The sequence below is a fragment of the Carassius gibelio genome, chromosome A17 (assembly GCF_023724105.1).
Source record: "Carassius gibelio isolate Cgi1373 ecotype wild population from Czech Republic chromosome A17, carGib1.2-hapl.c, whole genome shotgun sequence".
In the NCBI taxonomy this organism is placed as follows: domain Eukaryota; kingdom Metazoa; phylum Chordata; class Actinopteri; order Cypriniformes; family Cyprinidae; genus Carassius; species Carassius gibelio.
The window spans coordinates 23,498,368-23,521,160 of record NC_068387.1 but is presented as its reverse complement, the minus strand read 5'-3'; the positions used below and the strand labels follow the sequence as shown (position 1 = coordinate 23,521,160).

General features: G+C 37.3%; 1 protein-coding gene across 2 annotated transcripts; it reads right to left on the bottom strand.

Moving 5' to 3' along the window:
• Nucleotides 1-268: 268 nt before the first annotated feature.
• Nucleotides 269-22,665, bottom strand: LOC128031776 (bromodomain adjacent to zinc finger domain protein 1A-like). Of its 2 annotated transcripts, none has more exons than XM_052620188.1 (28): nt 22,467-22,665; nt 22,021-22,162; nt 20,079-20,357; nt 18,109-18,258; nt 17,923-18,024; nt 17,692-17,779; nt 17,456-17,590; nt 16,027-16,087; nt 15,759-15,913; nt 15,482-15,577; nt 15,248-15,386; nt 13,477-13,623; nt 12,640-12,735; nt 12,266-12,490; nt 11,920-12,085; nt 11,551-11,655; nt 11,355-11,446; nt 9,106-9,651; nt 8,078-8,241; nt 7,577-7,719; nt 7,352-7,500; nt 5,339-5,419; nt 4,465-4,712; nt 3,070-3,260; nt 2,623-2,957; nt 1,943-2,118; nt 1,678-1,765; nt 269-1,285 (listed from the first exon to the last, which is right to left on the bottom strand). In XM_052620188.1, exons 1-28 carry the CDS (start codon nt 22,648-22,650, stop codon nt 1,113-1,115), a joined length of 4,656 nt encoding a protein of 1,551 aa, XP_052476148.1. In that variant the 5' UTR covers nt 22,651-22,665; the 3' UTR covers nt 269-1,112. The 2 variants fall into 2 exon arrangements, with proteins under 2 accessions (XP_052476148.1, XP_052476149.1); XM_052620189.1 differs by having other exon boundaries at nt 1,943-2,115.
• Between the last annotated feature and the right edge of the window lie 128 nt (nt 22,666-22,793).

Sequence of the window (22,793 nt, the reverse complement as noted above, 5' to 3'; positions counted from 1 at the left end):
GAACATTTTACTCTATATAAGAGCAATATCTTGCAGTTGTATTTTAGACCAGATAATAATTAGTAAAAACAAATATTCATCATAAATTACCTTCTGCATTAGTAGTTTCAGGCACATCAGTTGATAACCTGTTACAATTTAATACAATATTATATAGCGTACACTATTTAAATGGACAAAGCCAGGTTTTCAATCTTCATTTAAAGTGCACCTAACTCAAAAACGTAGTTTATGCATACCTGAAAATCAGTAATGAAAAAAAAAGTGGTCAAGCCAAATACGAACAAAATTTATTTTACATTCATAAAAAAAAAATTACACTGAGTAATATGAATCTTAAGACCCATGAAAAGAAAATTTAATCATACATCTTTCTGAAAGAGAAGGGTGATGGGGGACATAACCTATAAAGACAATTATATAAATAAAGCAAACAAATTATACCTAAATCTAATAATAAATAACCAAACACTGAAAGGGGAAGCAACAAAATGGGATGTTTTGGTTCCTACTTAGTGTTTATGCAAGCGATAGGGACCTGAACGAAAGAACCGAGTTAATCTATACAACTACAAAACAAATTCTGATTGTTCCTTTGAGCTGTGAGACTTAATTTATCATCAAAATAGAAGACTCGGGTCTGTAAAAATCTATACACAATAGTAGTCTAGAAACACAGTTGAAGTACAAAAAATAAAATAAAAATGCACCATTTTGAAAATGCAGACAAAGACACAATGCTTTCTGTCCTGAGTTAATGTTTGAACGCAAAAAAACCTTTTAGAAAACAATGTAAATGTTTTTTTTTTTTTGTTTTTTTTTTAATTCACAGCACAGTTGTTTTTCCTTTCTCCCGCTAGTGAAGGACTTATTCTTTGCTCCATAGGATTAAAGGCCGATTTACAGTCCTGTCACTAGCTGTGAAGATAAATGCCGCTTGATATGCCGTTTTGCTTGCACTCACAAGAGCAATGTAGAATTTTCTTCACACCACACTGGAATGTTCATGAACATTCCACAAATGCCACAGAACAACATAATTAGACACCAGATTATGAACTGGTCTTTAGTCTCGGCCAGTTGGTGTGTTTGTGTGGAAGATGGGCTTCCGTTTACATCCGTGACCGTTTCTGTGGAGGAGTCATGCGTTCAGCCAGGCCGAGTCTCTGAAGCTCAGAATGGAAGAAGGCCTGGAGCCGTAGACCAGCCTTTGCTTCATTGGTGTTGCGAGAGTTGTACTCCAGACAGTTGGAAAACATGAGCTCCACATCCTCGATATACTCCACTATAAGATTAACACAAAAGAATAACATTTAGCAATGATTTATGTTGTGCGACTCTTTCAAGCCGTTAAAGGGTTTTAGGTAAGGTTCATTCCAAATTACATTTTCATTTACTCAAGTGGATATTTCTGTTTTTGAAAAGTCAATTAGTGTAGAAAAAACCTTCAATTCCATCCCCACTTAGATGCAATGTGTACTTCAGATGTGAAGCAAGTCGATTTGTATGAAAGCATCTTCCAAACGCTTTCCAAAGTTAATTAAACTTAATAAAACTATTCTTAAATCAGACGGTTTTGAACAGGTGAATTGAAAACCTTATAGTTAAATATAGACTTATGTGAAAACTAGTTTAATTTAATCCTTGCTTCAACAAAACAAAAAATGACTGACTTACCAGCAGTTTGATATTCACAGTTGTTAACCTTTTCCCTGATTGTGCTCAAGGCGATGGGTTTTTTGATTATGTCATAGTAATCAGGCACCTGGAAATATGTGCAATAAAAGTAGTGATTAAAACCATGAAAATAATGCCTCAGGTGTAAAACTATAAAAGTGAGAGGTCACTTAACAACTGCACAGATTTAGGAGTACAGCTGGTCGTAAACCAAGAATTGAAGCTCTATGACCTTGTTATAGATGGTAACTTCTAAATGCACTACCTGAGTCCTGGATACCAGTTTCTTGAAAGGCCAGCTGTCCTCGTGTCTGACCAGGTCCACAGTGAGCAGCTCACAGGCTGACAGCTCGTGGACGCCTAAGTTTCTCCCTGAGCTTCGACGATTGGATGAAGTGGTGGCTGGAGCCAAAACGACCTTGGCTTTTGGGGAGACCTCTGCTGGAGAAACAGTGGCAAACCACAATAGATGAGATATGAACAAGAAGTCTCAGAGGAAATGAACAAGTGTCTGCATTTAGTTAAAGATTAATCATGTAATTAACTCCAATCCTAAGAAGTCCCTTTCTTTTTTATTGTTCTGGAAACATTAAAAGACTTGTGAGATGTCAGAATTGTGAGGAAAAAATTGCAAGATGGAATTTACAAGTTTATAATTTACAACTGTGAAATACAAACTGAATTCTGAGGGGAAAAAAAGACAGAATAGTGATCTATAAACTTGCCATTACACAAAAAATAGTAAGAACTGTGAGATTATTATTATTATTTCTATTATTTCATGGCAGAGTATTATTTGTGACTGAGGCAAGTCATAATTACCTTTTTTATTTTTGTTTATTTTATTTTAGCCATCCTAATTTGATGTGATGCAGTAAATTAATTTCCTTTAAGCTGATTTATTTAATGCGTGTATGTGCGCATGAATTTATGGACACTCCTTACCAGTACTGGGTCTCTTCCTAGAGTCCCTAGAGTTATTCTTTGCTGTAGGACTGGACTGGTTGGATTTGGTTGTGCCATTAGCAGCGAGCACCTCTAGGCTAAGACGAGCACTGGAGCGGCTTCCTGCCCGGGGAGGGGGCTTGCCATTGGATACTGGGGTGGACTTCTTCCCTGAGTTTTTGGAGCCTCCTTTATTAGCAGACTGGTTCTGTTTGGGTGTGCTCTGCTGTGAGCGAGGAGTGGAATGACTTGATTCAGCCTGTTTTGATCTGGTGTTCAAACGACCTCCTTTATTGCTACGTGGAGGCAGTTTGACAGCAGCCTTCTTGGGCACACTGTTAAATAAACAAGAAAAAAGAAAACAATGTTCATGATATCTTTCCGGATTTAATAAGTAAATGGCAAAAAAAACAAAAGCAAAATAAAGAAAAATCGTAGTCCACTAACTCTTCCTCCTCTGACTGTTCTTCTTCTGACTCCTCTTCTTCCTCTTCTGATTCTTCTTCCTCTTGTTCAGACTCCTCCTCATCCTCCATTTCTTCTTCAGAGTCAATAGAGGAACGCTGACGGGAGTTGATCCTGTGGGAACGCTGTTTGGGACGGCATTCAGGACAGAACCAGTCTTCAGAGAAAACAGCCTGTAAAACAAATGAAGGAATAATCCAAACTTTCAAGAAGTTTAAGAGGTTTTCTATTTACAAGTAAATAAGCAATTTATTAACAGATTGCTGATATGCATGTCTATTTTATCCTCGGCTGCATGTGTTTGTTTATACATACACACCTTAAAGGGATAATCCACCAAAAAATGAAAATAGTGTCATTAAATCACTTACCCCCATGTCGCTCCAAACCCTTAAAAGCTTTATTTGTCTTTGGAATACAATTTAAGATATATTAGATGAAAACAGGGAGGCTTTTCCCATTGACTGGCAAGTAAATTACAATGTCAAGGTCCAGAAGAGTATCTAAAGCCACGTTTCCACCTCTGGAACTTAACCAGGAACTAGGGACTTTGGGCTGGTACTCTGTGTGTTTCCACCACAGGAACCAGGAACTAAAAGTTCTGGGTAAAAAAAATGCCCCTCAGAAATTCCCTGCTGGCGAGGTAGTACTTTTTCAAAGTTCCAGAAACCTTCCGGGCCAGGACTTGGGCACTAAACATGCTGATTGGTTGAGTTCACACAGCATTGTGAACTCAACCACCATTTATTCGGATCATTTTCAAAATATGATCAATAATAAAACCAAAATAATGACTTTATTCAACAATTTGTCTCCTCGGTGTCTCTCCGCATCACCACAGAGCCATTTTGGAGAGTATCCACTGAACACAAACTGCATACGCTATTGTGTCACCTGTGACACAAAGATATGTTTTCTACGTGTATTTATTATTTACACTGATTTGAATGAAAACAGTGCATTAGTGCAGCACAGCAGATATTCTCCGAAATGGTGCTACCTTGATGTGAAAAGACATTAGATGAATTGTTGAATAAAGTTGTTATTTTTTTCTTCACGTAAAAAAAGGATTCTAGTTGCTTCATAACCTTACGGTTGAACCACTGATGGCAGATGGACTATTCAGATGATGTCTTTCATACTTTTCTGGACCTTGACAGTTTAATTTTACTTGGCAGTCTATGGGGCAGACACAAACCTCACGGTTTTCATCCAAAATATCTTTTTTGGAAGATGAAAAAAGCTTTTACAGGTTTGGAAATCTTTTATTTTGGAGTGGAGTACCCTTTTATATCTGCATGGCAATTCGGGGTTTATGAAAAATAACAAGTAATAAGCTTCAACTGAATCAAACCTTTCAAAAACTATGGTTCTTACCTTCAGTTTTGGCCGAACACAGAAAATATGATAGCCTCTGTCACAGGCGTCACATAGAAGCATGTTCTCAGCGTCTCCTTTCCTTCGACACACCTTACAGCGGGCATTGAGGATGGATTTGGCCCAGACTATGCTGCGCTCAAGTGTGGAAAGATGCAAGAAAACCTGCGACAAGCTGGAGCAGGACAACAAAGACTCACGCCAGCGTTCTTGCACAGTTTTCACCTGCCGTCCACTTTCACTGCCATCTGTTGAGGAAAACAGGTTTAGAACTTGTAATTTAAAACAATGTGTTAAAGGGGTCATATGACGTTGCTAAAAAAAAAACCATTATTTTGTGTATTTGGTGTGATGAAATGTGCTTATGCGGTTTAAGGTTAAAAAAAAAAAAAAAAAAAAAAAAAAAAAAAAAAAAAAAAAAAAAAAACCTTTTCCAGATACTGTACATTATTGGTTCTCTATGTGCGACGTACAAAGCTCATCGTCTTGAAAAGGGAGGTGTGCTATGCTTGGCCAGCTATCCAGTGCATTGTGAAAAACAATGGTAACAATACTACAGCAAGAAAAGTTATGCCTTCTTTCTTTACGTGAACATTTGGGCCATGTTATGCAAATCTTCCCACACAGTGATGTAGACATGTGGGGACTAGGCGTTTTAGGAGGTTATGGACGAGTCTTAACTTAAGAATATCTTAAGTCTAAAGAATATCTATTTGGGTTTTAGACTTCAGCCTTTGCAACTTTAGGAATCCTATCCATTCACTAAGCGTGAATGACACTCCAAAGAGAAAGGAAAACTTTAAATCGCATCATATGACCCCTTTAAAAGGGAAAACGCTTTTTGAGAAGTTTTTTTTTGGTCAATAAGATTTACCATCTTTCTCGCTGGACTGGTCGTCATCTTTCTTTTTGTCCTTTTTCTTCAACTTCTGGTCTTTCTTGGTATCCTCATCACCTGATTAAAACCAAAACAATTAGAAATCAATGAATTAAAAATGAAAAAAACATTTCTACAAACAAAACAATAGTCCAAATTAGGGATGTAAATTTTCAATAATTTCCATGCTCGAGTTTAAATTAAGAATTAACCAATTAATCATTAACCTTAATGCTGCAAAATGCGTCTGTGTAGAGGTCGGCCGATATTTGTCATTTTTTAATATATCGGCATTGGCCGATATCAGTGTTTAGTAGCGCCGATTTAAAGTCAGGCATGTCGACGGGCAGCCCCGTGTTATTGGTGCGGTGAAAAGTGCTGCCCAAGCCAAACTTTTGGAAGATTCAACAACAGTCCTGGGAGACAGCTGTCCTGGAGCTGCCCAGAACAGTGACTTACATTTGTTCGGAAGCATGGTTTGATGCAGACAAGCCAGGTTTCCATCCAACTCCTTTGCATTTAGGGATGTCAATATTCAATAATTCCCATGATCGATCGTAGTTTAAATTATGATCAATTAATAACCTTAATGCTGCAAATGCATCTGCATTAACCTTAATGCTGCAAAATGCATCTGTGTAGAGGTTGACCGATATATTGGGCCGATATTTGTCATTTGTATATATTTGAAATATCGGGCCGATATTAGCGCCATTTTGGAGAACATCCACCGAACACAAACTGCATTCGTTATTATAGCATACGCAAATTAAAGATTTCATGGCCATGAATTAAGAATTCGCTTTGTTAATTTGTTCCCTCATTTTAGCAAAATCATGGTTTATTTAAGGAACAACATTAAATGAAACTAAATATGATTTTATGGTTCCAAACAGAAAAAATTGAGATGGCCATTAATGCTATTTTGTTGTTCCATTTAATCTTTGAAATTTGCTGTCAACCGATCATGAATTCCAGTTGTACATTTATGCCAAATGAGAGAGGAAGGCATCATTTTCTCTTCAAAGTTAATTTGTTTCTGGATTGATGTTTTTATAGCCTAAACACATAGCTTTAACTTTAGAGTATTTGTTTTGGAGAGAAACTAATAACTGCGTTTATAATGTTTGTAAACATTTTGCTTTATCCTACAGGCATTTTAGCCTACATTATTTCTAAATATAATAGGGCTAACGAAATGTGACGTGAGCCTATACGCTACTTATGTTTTTTTTTTTTACTCTCAAAATGCAGTCTTATACAAGTAGGGTATTTTTAATAATGCAGCAAACATTTTTAAATATCTTAAAAATACTTTAATGTCTTGATAGATTTTTTTCTTTTGTTTAGTAGCCTACATTTGGCCAAAATCTAGAAAAGATGCTGCTGCATTGCATTCACACCAAGAACGATAACTATAAAGATTACTATAAAGATAACAATATTAGTGTCCACACCACCGAACAATATTATCTGTGTATTCTAAGCAGACGCGCGTCTCCTGCATTAAATTCTCGAGCTCATTACAGCAGGATTGATTCTGATTAGTTAGCATCAGGAATCGTTCATCAGGAAAAATAAAATCGTTCTGAAAGTGATTCCAAAGATATAATTTATCTGTGCCTTTATCGTTATAGTTGTTGTGTGGAATCTGCTATTCTTTAATAGTGAGAATGATTTTTAGAACTTTATCGTTATCTTTATAGTTACCGTGCTTTGTGTGAACGGGCCTTAAACATATTATAGGCAAAAAAACAAACAAAAAAAAAACCCTGAATCAGTTTTGGAACAGTAATAATACAGAGGAACGCAGAAACAGGAACATAAAATATAGATTTTGCTCAGAGTGAACCCATTGAATATTTTTTTCCGTTTTCAAGCCCTGCCCAAAATTAAATAATTTAAATTAACCATCAATAATCGTTGACATCTCTCATCCATATAGTTTTCAGGAACACATTCTTATACCCTCAAAGTTTCAGAAGAAACCATAGAAGTAACAGATCTTACCTAGAGGAGCTTTCAGGAACTTGCGCTCTATGCCCTGCTCAATCTGTGCAAGAGCATATGCCAAATAGTGGACAATGTTATTGACTGGTTGTGGTGTGCTCACAGCAGTGGACGTGGCACTCTGACCCTCAGCCTTCAATTCTTGCAACCTAAACATGAGGATTCAAACATCAGACTCTGTTTGAACACAGAAATAAAAATACACAGCTATTAAAGTAAAATAACCTGTCTTTGACTTTGACGTGATTCTCATAAATCTCCATTGGCTCCTCTTCTCTGTTGATCAGCCCGTTACCTTTGGACTGGGGATTTAGCAGTTCAATGTTTCCATTTTCCAGTGCAACTCTCCATGAGTTTCTGTCCATCACCTTTTCAGAGGCACAATAAAAAAATAAAAATAAATTGGTAGCACTTTTTTACAGTCCTGTTCCTCATGTACATAGTATGTACTTATTATAGTAATTACAATAACTATGTAATAACTAGGTACTAACCCTGAACCTACCCCTAAACCTAACCCTTCCCCTTGTATTACCAGGATTTTCTTAGGTAAATACACTGTAAGTACATTATAAGTACATGTTAGTACACGTACTGTAAAATAAAGTGCAACCAATAAATTAAAAATAAAAATAAGAGGGGGGATGTTGACCAGATCAAGCTACAACGCACTGTAAGAGATACAATAGTCACAACATTGGAATGTGGTCAATACAATCAACATACTTTAATTGCCCCCAGAGTTCCTTGATAGATGCGGTCCTCAATATCCAGTAGTAGATCTCTGAGACGGTTCTCCATGAAGCGCTCAGCAGGTACAGTGCTTTGTGTGTAAGACGGGCCAACTTTTGGCTTTAAAGTGCTGGTTTGGGTCTCTTGCAGAGATTCATCTGCACAATAAATGACACATTGTTTGGATTAACAAATAATTTTTTTTCCCCTCTTATGCTCACCAATGCTGAATTTATATATAATATAAATAAATATAAAAGTAGAACTGCCCTCGACTATGGATTTTTCTGGTTGACCAGTAGTCATTCATTTGAAGCATTAGTCGACTAATCGTACGTTTATAGTCTATAGCCAAATAAGCGCTCAAGCGCAATCATAAAGCTTGCCATAGCGCACCAGAAGTAGTAGACTAATGATTATGAATGTGTCAATGAAAGTTGGCTGCATTAACATTTTAATAATTAAATTGATAAACTAGTGCTTTCTTTGTTTTTGGTTTAAGAGATGAAGTCGGTGACACTGACTGTCATCTTTGCAGTAGTGATGCGTCTGTGTACGTTTCATACGGATTACAAAATCGGAGAATATTTGTCTTCCATTTGAATTGGTTCATTTGAAAGTACACATTTCACTCTATAGATTTTTTTATCTGTAAGGTAAAGATATACACACTCAATTTATATCGCGCTAAAGTTCACAGACCGAGCCTGAAGAAAGTGCATCCGGTTGGCTATCATTATTTTACAAAAGCACTTAAGTTTGTTTTTATTGTATTATTGTGTGTGCACACAAATAAATGTAGTCTTCACAGATTTAAAATATGTACTACTCTTATCTGTAGGACCAAAAATGATGGAGTAGCCCATTTTAAGAGCAAGAGAGCGCCAAGAGAGCGTGTTGCTGTTCAGTTTTTAGTGTTAACATTAGAACAGGATTAGTGTCGACCATATTTGAGGTCGATTAATGATAGGCGCGAGCATTTGGATGTCTGGCCTGATGTTCTTTAAAAAATCCCATAGTACCTGAGTAATGGTAACGCTGAACAGCTTTGCTATCCATCAGCTGAACAATGTGCTCCTTCTCCTGCAGAAGTGTCTCTTTAAGGCTGCTCTCTCTGTTTCCACGAGGGTTTAGGGCCTCTATGAGCTGCTCTACCTCCTCAGGTGTGCTGTAGAAGAACCACTGATTAGGCCGGTTGACTGGCGGTGAGGTATTCTGGACCAGCATTGGGTCCTCAGTGATGGCATCGGTCTTAACAGGGCTCTCAGTTGAGGAAAGCTCTTCTATTTTAGGTTCGGGAGTAGGACGGGGATCTAGCATGTCCTCTGTCAGGCCAAAGAAGTCTTCCTCGACAAACAGTGCCCCGGCAGCAGGAAAAATCCAGTAGCGGCGATAAAGGCGGTCTCGGCCGAGAGGCAGGATGTAGGTGCAGGCCATAGCTTTCTGAATGCGCTCCAGGAGTTCTTTCTCTTTGAGCTGCTGTTGCTGTAACTCCTCTGGGCTCAGACTCTCTTTCATTTCAACCTCACCCACCGGTTTCTCTTTCGGGAGGTTGTCTGTTTTCTTTACTGGAGAACAAAAACATATGAATAGATTTGTTATAGAATTTTAACAACCATTTCTCAGGGCAAGCAAGAACTGCTAAAATGTAATATAAATGTATAAATGTAACCATAAATCATTAAAGGTCCCGTTCTTCGTGATCCCATGTTTCAAACTGTAGTTAGTGTGTAATGTTGTTGTTAAGAGTATAAATAATATCTGTAAAATTCTAAAGCTGAAAGTTCAATGCCAAGAGAGATATTTTATTTAACAGAATTCGCTTACATCGAACGACCTGTTTGGACTACATCCCTCTACTTCCTGCAGTAATGACGTCACTGGAACGTTTTTTGACTAACCTCCGCCCACAGGATTACACAAAAAGGGGACGTGGTCTTGTTGTGCTCCGACGGAAAAGAGGAAGAGTTGCGTTTGTCGCCATGTCGTTGAAACGCTGTTATTTTCATCTCAGAGTCCAATCATCTTTGTTTGGGCTTCCCAGGGACGCCGTACTTTGAGATGAATGGTTACAATTTATGTTTAACCTGGTTCCCGAAATTATAAACCACATGTAAAACTATGTGCAGCACATTTTGCTGAGGAAAGCTTCCCAATCTCAATCAGTTTAATGCCGGATTCGCACAAAGATTATTCCTGAAAGATGGAGCAGTTCCCTCTTTGTTACCCTGTAGGCACTGTTTATGGACCACAACCGGTAAGTGTATTTTATTATTTAAGTTGGTACGTTTAACGGTTTCTGTAACTTATTACAGAAAGGGCAATGCTGTTTAGCTTTGTTAACTAGATGTTAGGGCTATGCAAAAAATGTAATGCGTTTTCCATGCGCATCTCGTCAGTAAAGGCGTTCTGTGATTAGAGGTACATCTCCAGCACGTGCGTTCAGATCAGAATTGCCAGGTTTTCAAAACAAATCCTGCCCACTTGCTTCTCATAACTAGTCCAAAACTAGCCCAAATCACGTTTCCAGGAGGGCAACCTGCACTAAACTGCTGTCGAATCACAACACAGGAACCGCTGGCACTATCAGAACTCGTTACATATTTCTGAAGGAGGGACTTCATAGAACAAGGAAGTCATCAGCCCGTTTTTATGACAGTGAAAACGGCGGTATACAGATAAGTAAATTGTGTGAAAAATACACACAATTTTTACACGCGAAACATGAACATGTTATATTGCACACTGTAGGGGAAGTCGTGGCCTAATGGTTAGAGGGTTGGACTCCCAATTGAAAGGTTGTGAGTTCTAGTCTCGGGCCGGAGGGAATTGTGGGTGGGGGTAGTGCATGAACAGCTCTCTCTCCACCTTCAATACCACGACTTAGGTGCCCTTGAGCAAGGCATCGAACCCCCAACTGCTCCCCGGGCGCTGCAGCATAAATGGCTGCCCACTGCTCTGGGTGTGTGCTCACAGTGTGTGTGTGTGTGTGTTCACTGCTCTGTGTGTGTGCGCATTTCGGATGGGTTAAATTCAGAGCACAAATTCTGAGTATGGGTCACCATACTTGGCTGAATGTCACTTCACTTTTCACTTTTTTTAAACACAATCAAAGCCTCAAAAAAGCACGAAAAACGTGACCTTTAAAGTTCAAAATTTCTCATACCACTTACAGGTTTATTAAACTGAAAAATCGATTATAATAAGACCAAGAATTTATCTTAAAGTAAACTGATATGATATTTCTGCCGACAATTTTAAAAGCTGATACATTTCTTAGATTTGGTTGGTTGCTCCTCCTCATCCTCTGTGTTTTGCTCAGCATGACCTTCCTGGCTTTCTGTGCTGATGTCCAACTCCTCTCTACAACCAACAGACAGAAACAAGTTTAATCAAACATGTGGACTGGAATGTAAGCTTTGTCCCAAAACCCAGGGATTGAGTATTGGTTTATTGGTTCAGCTTACCCTGAAACACTGTCTCCATTTCTTGCCTCCTCTTTGAGTTTTTCATGTTTTTCTTTCAATTTCTGCTCCTGTTCCCTTAGCTTCTCCTCCTTTCTTTTTCGAACCCTGAAATAAGGTGGTGCAACTATTGGTTTCTAAGCACAAGTCTATGTGATAGACCATAGTCAGGTTTAATGCCATATTACATTTAAAGCGAGTGGAAACCAAGCGTATAAAAGTCCTAGATCATGTTTTATCAGCTTAAAAAAAAAAATCAGTATGTTGTAAAACAACAGAACATTCATTGAACGTGTTGTACTTCTATCCCTTACAGCCTTGTTTGCATTTCGGTCTAAAATATGGTGCTACCCAGACCCAGCTATGCCGTACCTCTCTGCAGCTTCTTCTCGTTCTCTGCGATGCTGTTCAGCTTTAAGCTCTCGCAATTCCTGCTTGGCAGATCTCTGCTCGTCTGCATTGTCTTCTATAAAGTCTCTTGTAGATACCAAAGTCAGCAGTTTTCCACACAAAGAATGGAGGATCTTTAGCTTCTCTCCTGAACACACATGTAACAAAATTAGACTGTGCAAAATCCTAAAATGTTAATTTTTTTTTATTAATTTATTTCCCCCCAAAATGAGAAAAACTAAAAAATTCTCAATTCAATCTCAGATTTTCAGACTTTTGGACCCCAATGTATATAAAAAAAATATATAAAAAAAATAAAAACACCAACCAGGCAGCAGGTCATAGACAGCAATGCAGGAGAGCTTTTTGAGCAGGCACTGGTTTGACAGACACAGCTCCACACAGGGGTCATCTGTGGAGCCAAACCCCCCCTGTTTCTGGTAGCGAAACTTTGCATTGGTGGACATGCAATCTGCCCCCGATGCCAGGATATGCAGCCTCAGAATCTCAGAGAGAGTACAGCTGTCCAGATCCAACTGCTTCAGACTACAGCCTGTGAAAGAGAAAGAAGAAACATGGTTCCACTGGTTGTTTGAATTTACTGAAAGTATATATTATAACAGTCTATATTATTCATAAAGGCACAAAGTTATAATTCTTTAAGTGGTCATAAAGACAGACATATATCAGGGCACATCTGACCTTGGTGCAGTTGTGGCCAGGCAGCAGCAAGAGATGCCACAGCGCTGATGGCAAACTGTGTGGGGTCAGCGTCATCCTCCAGAGCTTCACTAAGATCTAAGAATGAAACCCACAGTCATTCAAACCTGACTCGCCAGGATACTGAAGGTAAAATAACATTTCAGGACTAGTAGTGGTAAACCATATGTCAGCTAGGTGAACTAATGGGCTGAAAATCTTTTAACAAATCGATAAAATATTTCTAAAAAATCCTTAAACTTATTTTTGTTTACTTTTACAGAAAGTATATCTGTCTGTAAGATTTTAATAAAGCAAAATATTTCCCAAATTGAGATATCTTCCGTTTAGTCTCTGTATTATAAATAAGCTGTAACTAGGGATGCAAATTTTTCCAAAATATTGTATTTGAATATTTGGGCTAATAAAAAAAAAAAATCAATATTTATTTACATGACGCATGATTTACATGATAATGAGAAAGACAATTCTTTTTAATAATCAAGTTTTTTTTCACCATTTCTGAACAAGCTTATGATTAAGCATTATACACAAAAATGATCTAAAACAATTTTACATCTCAAGGTTTTCTTTTAGTTGAAAAAAATTCTGCAATCACATACATAACTCCACAGCGCAAAAACAGTGCATTTAGTTATAACTGAAAGTTAGTTTGCATGCTAAAGATTTAACATGGATTCCCTGCATTAACAGGTAGGAAAGCAACAGGTAGTAAAATGTAAATAGTGTTTTTATTTTTTCAAATAATAATTACAGATTGAATATTAAAATATCTGACTATTTGTGCACACCCCTAGTTGTAACCTCTGTAACTCTTACCTTTGGTGTCCGCTTCAGCCACCTGGTCTTTGGCCACTTGCTCCTGTTCCTCTGCCAAAGCCTGAAATATGGCCGAAAGGAAGAAGAATAGAAGTTCACAGAGTGGCCCCTCAGGATCAGAGCCCACCAAGGCCTCTTCCAGAACCTCTGTAAACAGCAACAACCCTCATTAGGAGCATTCCAAAAAATTAGTCTCAAAGTCTCCCAAAGAAATAATAAATTAATTAATTAATTAATTAAAAAAAAATCAATTCAAGCAATGTGATCAGCTAGAGAGAAAGAGAAAAAAAAACGTATTATTGTTTTTATAGGAGATGCACACTCAAGACTCGCAAGTAAATGCCACTGCTATGATTGGCTTACAGTTTTGCTTATTAAAATAACAGTTGGACGCTGCCGTGACATACTCTGAAAACAACATGGGACATTTGGGTTAATTTGGGTACATGAAGCAACAACACGCATGTCTGATATGTTAGGATCACAAGGAAGCCAATTCAAAGACTATTTTTCATAACTTGCATTACACAGTGTCTTGCAATCTTGTAATGTCATCAGCATGATTCGGTTTCCTCTCCACTTACTGCAAGCGCATATCAATGGGCTAAAGAGGCAGTGTAGTAATAGGCGTTGATCTTCTCCTGCAGAGATGGTGCTTAGCCACACTATGTCATAAAGTGGCACATTCCCAAATGACTTGTTTTCTGAATTTAGTTTCAGTACTTTTGAGCTTTGAAACTTACAAGATGTTTTAATAGTACATTTTAATAGTACACTCAGTTCATGACCCTTTGATTTCTAAGTGTATATTCCCTTTAATAATCATGATAATAATTAATAACATATATAAAATATAGTAAAAGTATTAATAGAGTTGTTATCAGGGTTTCTGCAAGATTTTTATTCTATTATCATTGGCAATCTGAACCACTTGAACCCTTTTAACTGTCCTGCAGATGGTACCACGCACTTATTCAGTGGTCTCAGTACCATTCCATCCATGAAGTGTTTAGAAAACATTACCTTTTTAACCGTTTTAGTTAACTGCTTAAGGGGCCGTTCACATATCGCGTCTTTTGCGCGCTCAAGTTCGTTATTTTCAATGTAGGCGCGTGGTGTGCACGCTCATAATGGAAGCGACGCGGTCCAGGCATGTCCGCAACGCGTCGAGTTAAAAACACCTCTACTTTTCAGAGAGCCGCAAGCACACCGCAGGTCATGTGACAAGAACTAACCAATCAGCTTCATCCTTTCCCGTAACAACTTTGAAAGCTCAGCCAAGATGAAGGAACAGCTGACCATAGCTATATATGGATTGTCATTTTGAAATAAATTTAGTAGCAAAGCTATTGCAAGCGATTTTTAGTGCTGCAAATCCATTTATCCTTTGCTGAAATGTCCTTGTTTCATGGAGAGATCGTGTCATGATTGCTTAGCAATGACAGGCGCCTCAGTAGCGCAACTGCCCGAGCGCTTTGGAAAGAAGGAGAAAGCGGCACGCCTATCGTTTTCCACACTTTTTTAGGCGCAATATGTGAACGGCCCCCAAGGCAATTTCATGATTTCATTCAACATGCAGTAACCACCATCACCTGAAACACCTACCAACCTCAATGTTTACCATTACTGATCTGCATGATTCACATGGGTTATGATTTAAGGCAGAAAAAACAAATAGAATGTTTTTAAGATACTTGCGCTAGATTTACTGAGTGGGAATGGCATAATATCTCAGAGTGTAACGCATTTATGAGCAGTAAGTGTTTCTTACCAAGAGTTACACCATCAGGGAATTCATCCTTTAGATCAAACAGCTCTCCAAATGCATTCAGGAACTCAAGCACCATCAGAGCATCTCCAAATAGCTCTGGAGGAAGACGTGTTTTCACTGGAAGAGGCTTTGGCAGCTCCTAAAGACAGGCACATTTAAAAACAGTGTTTAGTCTGCTGCTTATGTACTTGTTCCTGCAAAAATGATTTTAATAGTCTGAGAGGGCATGTTTACCTTTAGGTCATCACACTCCAGGTCCTCTCGAGGTTTGCTCCATAACTTTAATCGTTCTGCATATTTTTTCTTTTCCTCCTTTAGCTTCTCTCGTTCCTGCAGCACATTTACAATTAGCCGTAAACAACAAACAAAAGTATAACATGTGCAATAATTAATCAAATGTAACAAAATATAAGCATTATTTACTTTGACATATGTAGGACCAAAAATGTGTGACAAACACTAGAGATGATATATGCACTGAAAAACAACAACAAAAAACCTTCCAACTCACCCTCTCTTTCTGAAGTCTCATTCGTTCCTTCTCCTCTTTCCGCCTATGTTTCTCCTCTTCTAATATCCTCTTCATCTCCTCTCTCTTTTTCTCCTTGTCCTCTTTTTCTTTCCTTTTGGCCTCAAATAGATCTTCTCTTTCTTTCTTGAATTTTTCTTCATAAAACAAGCCATGGAAAGAAACAGCTAATTTATGCAGATGCATTACAAAATTCACCATATCACATGTGTAGTCAGTGTGTAACTTGGATTTTGCATTTTAAACTTACCCATGGCCATCATCTGTTCTTTCTGCTGCATCAGTTTGAATTTCTCCTCACCATAATTCATCTAAAATTAGGAAACAAATCAGAGAAACCACATCAGACTGATTTTTTTATTTCTTGAAAAAATTGATGTGTGGCCAGGGTTTCTGCAGGATTTTTAAGCTCAAATTTAATACCTTTTTAAGACCTGCATAAATAAAATTAATACCATATGAATGGGGTTGGGCAATGTCTATAGTACCATATTAAACTGTAAAATTACTGATAAAAGCATAATTTACAGATACAAGTTTTCACAAAAACAAAACATTTTATACAATGCTAAACTTCACATTTCAGCCTTTAAGCCATTTTAAAGAAAATGGATGAGTCAAAAATATTAATTATTATTTTAACTTTAACGATTATTATTGATAAAATATTATATCAATTAAATATAAAATGTGTGCAATAGACAAAAAAACTCTCAATCATTTTCTGGGATTTTATCAATAACGGTAATTACATAATATTTTGCTATAGAGTGTTATTGTGCTGATATCTTATCTCTAATTGTGCTAACAGCTGCCCCCCTGAATTTTTTTATATTTTTCATTTCATCTGTGTGTAAGTTCACAGCAATAATAGAAATTAATCATTTCCAACTAGTTTTATGGCCATTTTTACCTTTAAGACATTTTTTTCTAAAAGTGTGCACCATCTTTTGAGTCAAATTCTTGCATTTGGGCTTTTTCCAACCAAATTAAATCATTTACACATGCTTTAATGCAGCTCCGAGGGACATATAATACTTTAAAATTGAAAACTGTAGGCGTTTTGTTTCATTTTTGTGATATACTGGATATCAAACCACAAATAGTTCAAACAAATTGCGATAATTTTGCTGGATTCGCAGATCACGTCGAACACCACTACACTTTTCAGATTTTTATAATGCATTGTCTTCTTATTGATCCACCAGTTCACATTTAAAGCTCTGCGTGTTTGCAGGGTAAAAACGAGTCAATTTTCGTATTGTTCTTAACTCTGAACAAAACAACAGTTTTATTGAAAATGCTCATTCATTCTGCCAGCAGGTGGGGCGTTTGGTAGAATCTAACAGTTTCCTTGGTAACAGCAGAACACAAAGCAGCACAGCACCCTTCTTCGAACTGCAGCACTCATGTTGATTTAATGAAGTTAAGGAAGCCTTTTGAAGTTTAATCGTCACATTCAGCCATATCGCAATTCTGGTCTTTTCGTCCCCAAATTTAAGACCTCTTGAAATTATAATTAAGACTTTCCTGTACAATTTAAGACTTTTTAAGGCCTTAAATTTGACAACTGAATTTAAGACTTCAAGACCAGCGCAAACCCTGTGTGCCATACTTGTAATTGCCTGAATGAAGATGTCCAAGTTGCAAACATTACATCTAAGCCCAAAATAACCCACCTCTGTTGGGGAGGTATCATTAGGACGGCAACCTCTGCCCTTCCCCGGTGGACTGAAGGCAAACACTGGCGGCTCATCCGGGAAGAAGTGGGAGAAACTGTGTTCGGCTATCTTGTATTCTAGAACTGTTGATGGCTGAAAAAAAAAAAAAAAAAAAAAAAAAACAGTAACCAGAAAAGGAAAAAAATAAAAATAAAATAGGCAATCTGAATGATTTTGTTTCATTTTGCGTTTACCTTGAGTCGGATGGTCCCTTTCATTGGTTCACAGTGCTGCTTAAGAAGCAGCTTCAATCGATCTCGACTAAAAACACTCTTCTTACGACTATATGATAGAATGCAAAAGTGGGTGAGGGAGAAATTAGTGAAAGACTTTACAATGAGTAACAAACAAGAGAAACATACATCTATGACATTTCATGAATTTATCTCTATTTAAAAAAAATAATAAAAACATCTGTATCTCACCTAATCTGAGAAGCTTTTACCACTAAAGTTTCACAACCCTCTGGGCTGACAGGCTGAACTCTGTATTTAAATAAAGATGGACTGGTGGCTTTCTTCTTCTTGCTTTAGACAAAAAAGCATAAAGCATGCAATTTAGATTTGGAAACATATGAAGCATTTCATAGAAAGGAAGTTCTGAGCACCGACCCATTAGTTGGTGTTTTGGGAGAAGTGACTGTGGGCTCCTCATCACTGTCACTGATAACAATCGAATCTCCCTCTATATGATGTCTGACATGGCCGTTGACTGTGCCATTGGAATGAGGAGGTGTAACATCCAATATTTTGCAGGGTTGTCTGTTGAGCATGGAAATATTACAACCGATTAAACTAATCTGTGTGAATTGGTTAAGTTCCAAATAGAAAAAAAAAGTGTGAACTACTAACTAATTTATATGAAAAACATACTTTTTTACATTACATGATGAACGAATGAAAACTAGACTTAATCAGACAGCTTGGGAACCAGTATTTTACTTGAAATGTTACTACAAACAGTATGTGTACAGGTAAAATGTTTTCAATCCATTTTAAAAGCACAGTTCATAAAGAAATTGTGAAAATGCAAGCCTATCTCTATGGCTACTAGAACAGCCATTCATTTTCCTTCTCTTTAAATATTGGATTTATCTAAAATGTAGAAAACACATCTCATCACTAACTTGAAAAAAAAATCCAAACATATAGAATCAAGCAGGCCGTTTGGGAGTGATCTACTTGACTGACTGGTTCAGACAGCAAGACTCGAGCCCTGTTCACACCAAGAATGATAACTATAAAGATAATGATATTAGTGTCGACACCAGCGAACAATATCATCTGTTTATTCTCAAGCTCATAATAGTAGGATGCATTATAATTTGGCTGTCAATGTATCATTCATCAGCTGGAAAAAATAATTCTGAAAATGATTCAAAAGATACAATTTCTCCATGCTTCTCTATGCTCTATCCTTTATTGTTATAGTTGTAGTGTGGACTCTGCTATTCTTTAATATGGAGGACGATTTTTAGAACTATAGCTTAATTGTTATCATGCTTGGTTTGAACAGGCATTCAGCCAGACACAGATAGCGGTCTTCCTACTTGTCTTTCAAAAAAAAAAAAAAAAAAAATTCCCCTCCACCCCGTCTACCAGTGGGGCTCCATGCTGCGCCGTGTTGTCTCTGCCAGTTCTAGTGCAACTCATGTACCAGTTCAGCCAATCAGGGTGCTTCTCTAAGCTCCACCCTATCACTTTATGTTATCTCCAAATTGCAAGGTGAGCTTATGATGGCTGACTCTGATCCTCCCCTAAAGGACCGAGCTCTGATAAACCTCCCTACAAAAGGCATACATTATTTATACAGGCTTACTTTATTTCTCTGGACTCGTAATTATGCTAGACTGGCATTCTTCTTTTCGAAGACTTGATAATGTACTGTATACAGAGCTGCAAAGGACTTTCAGAGTTCCAAAAAAGCTTTGTCTAGAGGAGGCCGACAAGGGTGGAGACACACCGATGAACATCTGGGTGTTTCTCTTCTGTTAAGCCATTGTATTTTCAAAACAGTGCTTTATATGGGGTTATTGTTCATCACTATTCACATACTTATAAAGTTGTGGATCGTCTACATAATTGTTGTATATTCTCAATTAAAAAAAAAAATTACTATTTTTTTTTTAATTCAAAAGACAAGAACAAAGATTTACCCATTATCAAAAATGATGAAACTGACTTTAAAGTCAGATTGAATGAGCCTTGTAGTGCCTGAATTTTCAGTGCCACACAAAAATAAACATGCATTGTACAATAAAATATACAGCATATAACATGGTTCTTCTGTTGAATAATTAAAAAAAGACTCACAAATTCGCATGCTAGCAGATTTGTCTGTGTGATGAATAAACTCATCTTACTCACTGCTGACTGTTCACATAACAACATTACAGATATGCGAAAGTTTTTTCAATAAATGTAGATTTTTTATAGTATTGCTTATTATTTCATAAAAAGTTTCACAGCTGATTCCATGAACATCAGCAAAAATGTCAGCACTCAGGTGAAATGCCCTGTAACAGAAACACTACACTGCATACTGTGATTTAAGTTGATTAGTTGAGTGGCAATTTTCTCACCTGGCACCAGAGCGAGTGACAACATCCACTATTTCTCCAGGAAAGAAACGATCTTTGACATAAGCGTACACATCATCGCATATCTCATGCAGACGTGAGCGGTGTGTAAGTGCTGTCAGGTGCAGAAGGGGGACGAGCAGTGCATTGGGAAATTTCTGAAGATTAAGTCTGGCTTTCCTCTCACTCTCCAGGGCTTCCTGGTAGGTCAGGCCGGGCTTCCCTGTCACCGCACAGCTCCATACAAGACTGTTACACAGAATGGTCCTCTCAAAGAATTCACTGGCAAAACACACAAACACACAAAAAACCACACAATGTGTAATGTTATTATCTATCCCAACAGCTTAATGGTTTACACAGATATGAACATGGTACTGAAACCTACTAATGGACCTTGTAAAATTTCATGTTTTGGGTAAAACAAATAAAGTTTACATTTTACATCTATTTGTTTACAATCATATCTTTTTCCCCCAATTTTAAAAGTTATTCATAATCAAACCTGCTATTAGTAATAACTTATCAAACAGACATTTGTCATCAAAAAGAGACATTATTTTAAGCTCTATTAACACACAATTGCACACACACTTAATACCAGTTAGACTAGTTTTAGTTTATATGCCCAAGTAGTTGGTAAATCTAACATAAAAAACTTCCCATATCAGTCTTATGAATCGTAAGACCAATCTCAATGACAACTCAAGACATTTGACACTATAAAGGGGTAAAATAATTTTATTTCTCCTACAACATGCATCAATTTAATAAGCTGTATTCACTTGAAATGTGCACAATGCAAGTATTTTGGTTTTTATTTCTAAATGGTTAGAATTCGTAACTTCATGACAGTTACTAATTCAAGTTCTTACAGACAACTAGTATGCCATTCATATTTAAGCTTAATAAATAGACACTCAAAATAAAGATGTATATCAATTTATGAACATTTAGATTTTAAAATAAATCCAATGTCATGAATATCATCATAAGTAATCAATAATAAAAGTAGCCAAAACAATAATCATAAAGCATATTAAGCTGTTTTTGTTGTCATTTAGTTACAGTGTTTTGTATTTAGTTACTTTGTTTTGTACAGTGTTCTTTCTGTTTTGTATATCATTTATTGGTATGGTAGTAATTGGTAGTTGCAGAGCTAACTGTAAAGAAACCTAATGATAGTTTATAGTAAAATTATAATATGCATCCTACTTCATACATCATCCCAACGTTATCATTTATAAAAACAAATGACAACTTCCTAGACCGGTCCAAATAGCTGCATAACTGGGCATTATAATATTTCCCTTTCCAGCCTCACATAACCAGTAAGTTAGTTTCCACAGGACTTATGTGAAGTGACATCAACATCATAATGAAAAGAGCAGTACAACTCCTGCCTCTATCGGGCTAACACACTTAACAATAGCAGCGACCACGTTTTAAGCTACAACATCCTGTGTGTTGATGAGGTCTGTCCCATCTCCGCTAACACCCCCCAAAAAACCTATGAACAGGGGCTTCCTGGAGACATCCCACCAGCGATATGGCACTATTAAAGTTCTTATACCACGTCAACAGATAGTTTTGTGAATTATTCCACTCAGTCTGCTCTCTGTACCGTGGTTTAGTTGGCTAAACTGAGCTAACTAACTAGCAAAGGCCTCCAACTGACACCTGCCGGGTGTATGGAGGGGGGAACCTTAAGTCTTTATCAATTCAAGGTTGTTTCACTCCAGGAGTGTTGGGTCATTAGTAAAGTTTGTTTAAAATATAAAACCAAGATTAATGCAGGTTGCTAGTTGTTTAAAGAAAGAAAAATAAAACTTTCATGTGGGCTGTCACTTCTGTTGTTAGTTTCTAGCGCTTCTGTTGTTGACTAGCATCAAAGGGGAAGTTGAAATGAATAAAAAAAAAAGTTGATAAAATGAAAATAACTTACTCGTAGGTCCTGAAGATTTCATGTGTGACTTTACAGAGGAAGACTTCTTCGTCGGGTCTGATATCAGCCGGCGGTTTCTGCCTCACGAACGGCTTTTTGTGGAGAAGCGGCATCTTTCCTTTCTCTTTATCGTTCTCGGAGACTTTCAAAAACAACAGACACAGAAAGACAATTAGAAATTGAAAAGATGTCAAATTAATACGGCTCCATTAAAAGTCAGACTTTGAGACTCCTCGAAACTGGTTGAAGTAGAACCGTTAGGATTTCAAATATTTCAAAAAAATAACGATATTCTTCAGTCTTTGTTAATGACACGCGCTTCCCGGGTGACGTTCAAAATCCAGCCCACATGTTTCCCCTCTTTTATTCAAACGAATATAAAGCACACACATGGTTCCTATATAATAAATGAGCCTTATACACGGATTTCGAATGATGATATTTACCAAATCTGTGATGTAAAAAAAGATAATCGGCTCCGGAAGAGAAAGAAAAACACAGTAGTATATGTCCCACTTCTCCGAGCGGGGATATTAAGCGTGTTGACGACAAGTTTTTGATCCGCTCTAGTTCACTTACCCACTGGGTAGCGCTGGGGGAGGGGCTTACACGACAATGGCGACATTCCATTGGATGGTTTGAGCGCCAATCACGCCTCCGTAGCCAATAGTGGGAGGCGAAACTGGAAATGGGGTTTTAGTTTTTCCATAGAAGCTTGATGTATTTTGAATGACATTATTATAGGATAATATTAATATACATTTGAATAAGCT

Excerpts from the sequence above, each read along its gene's own strand:
- LOC128031776 (XM_052620188.1), bottom strand. The coding sequence starts at position 22,650 with ATGGAATGTCGCCATTGTCGTGTAAGCCCCTCCCCCAGCGCTACCCAG. Across the intron at positions 20,358-22,020 it reads GAAATCTTCAGGACCTACGA|TGAATTCTTTGAGAGGACCA; the intron begins GTAAGTTATTTT and ends GTGTTTTGCCAG. Across the intron at positions 3,261-4,464 it reads GTGTTCGGCCAAAACTGAAG|GCTGTTTTCTCTGAAGACTG; the intron begins GTAAGAACCATA and ends TTTGTTTTACAG.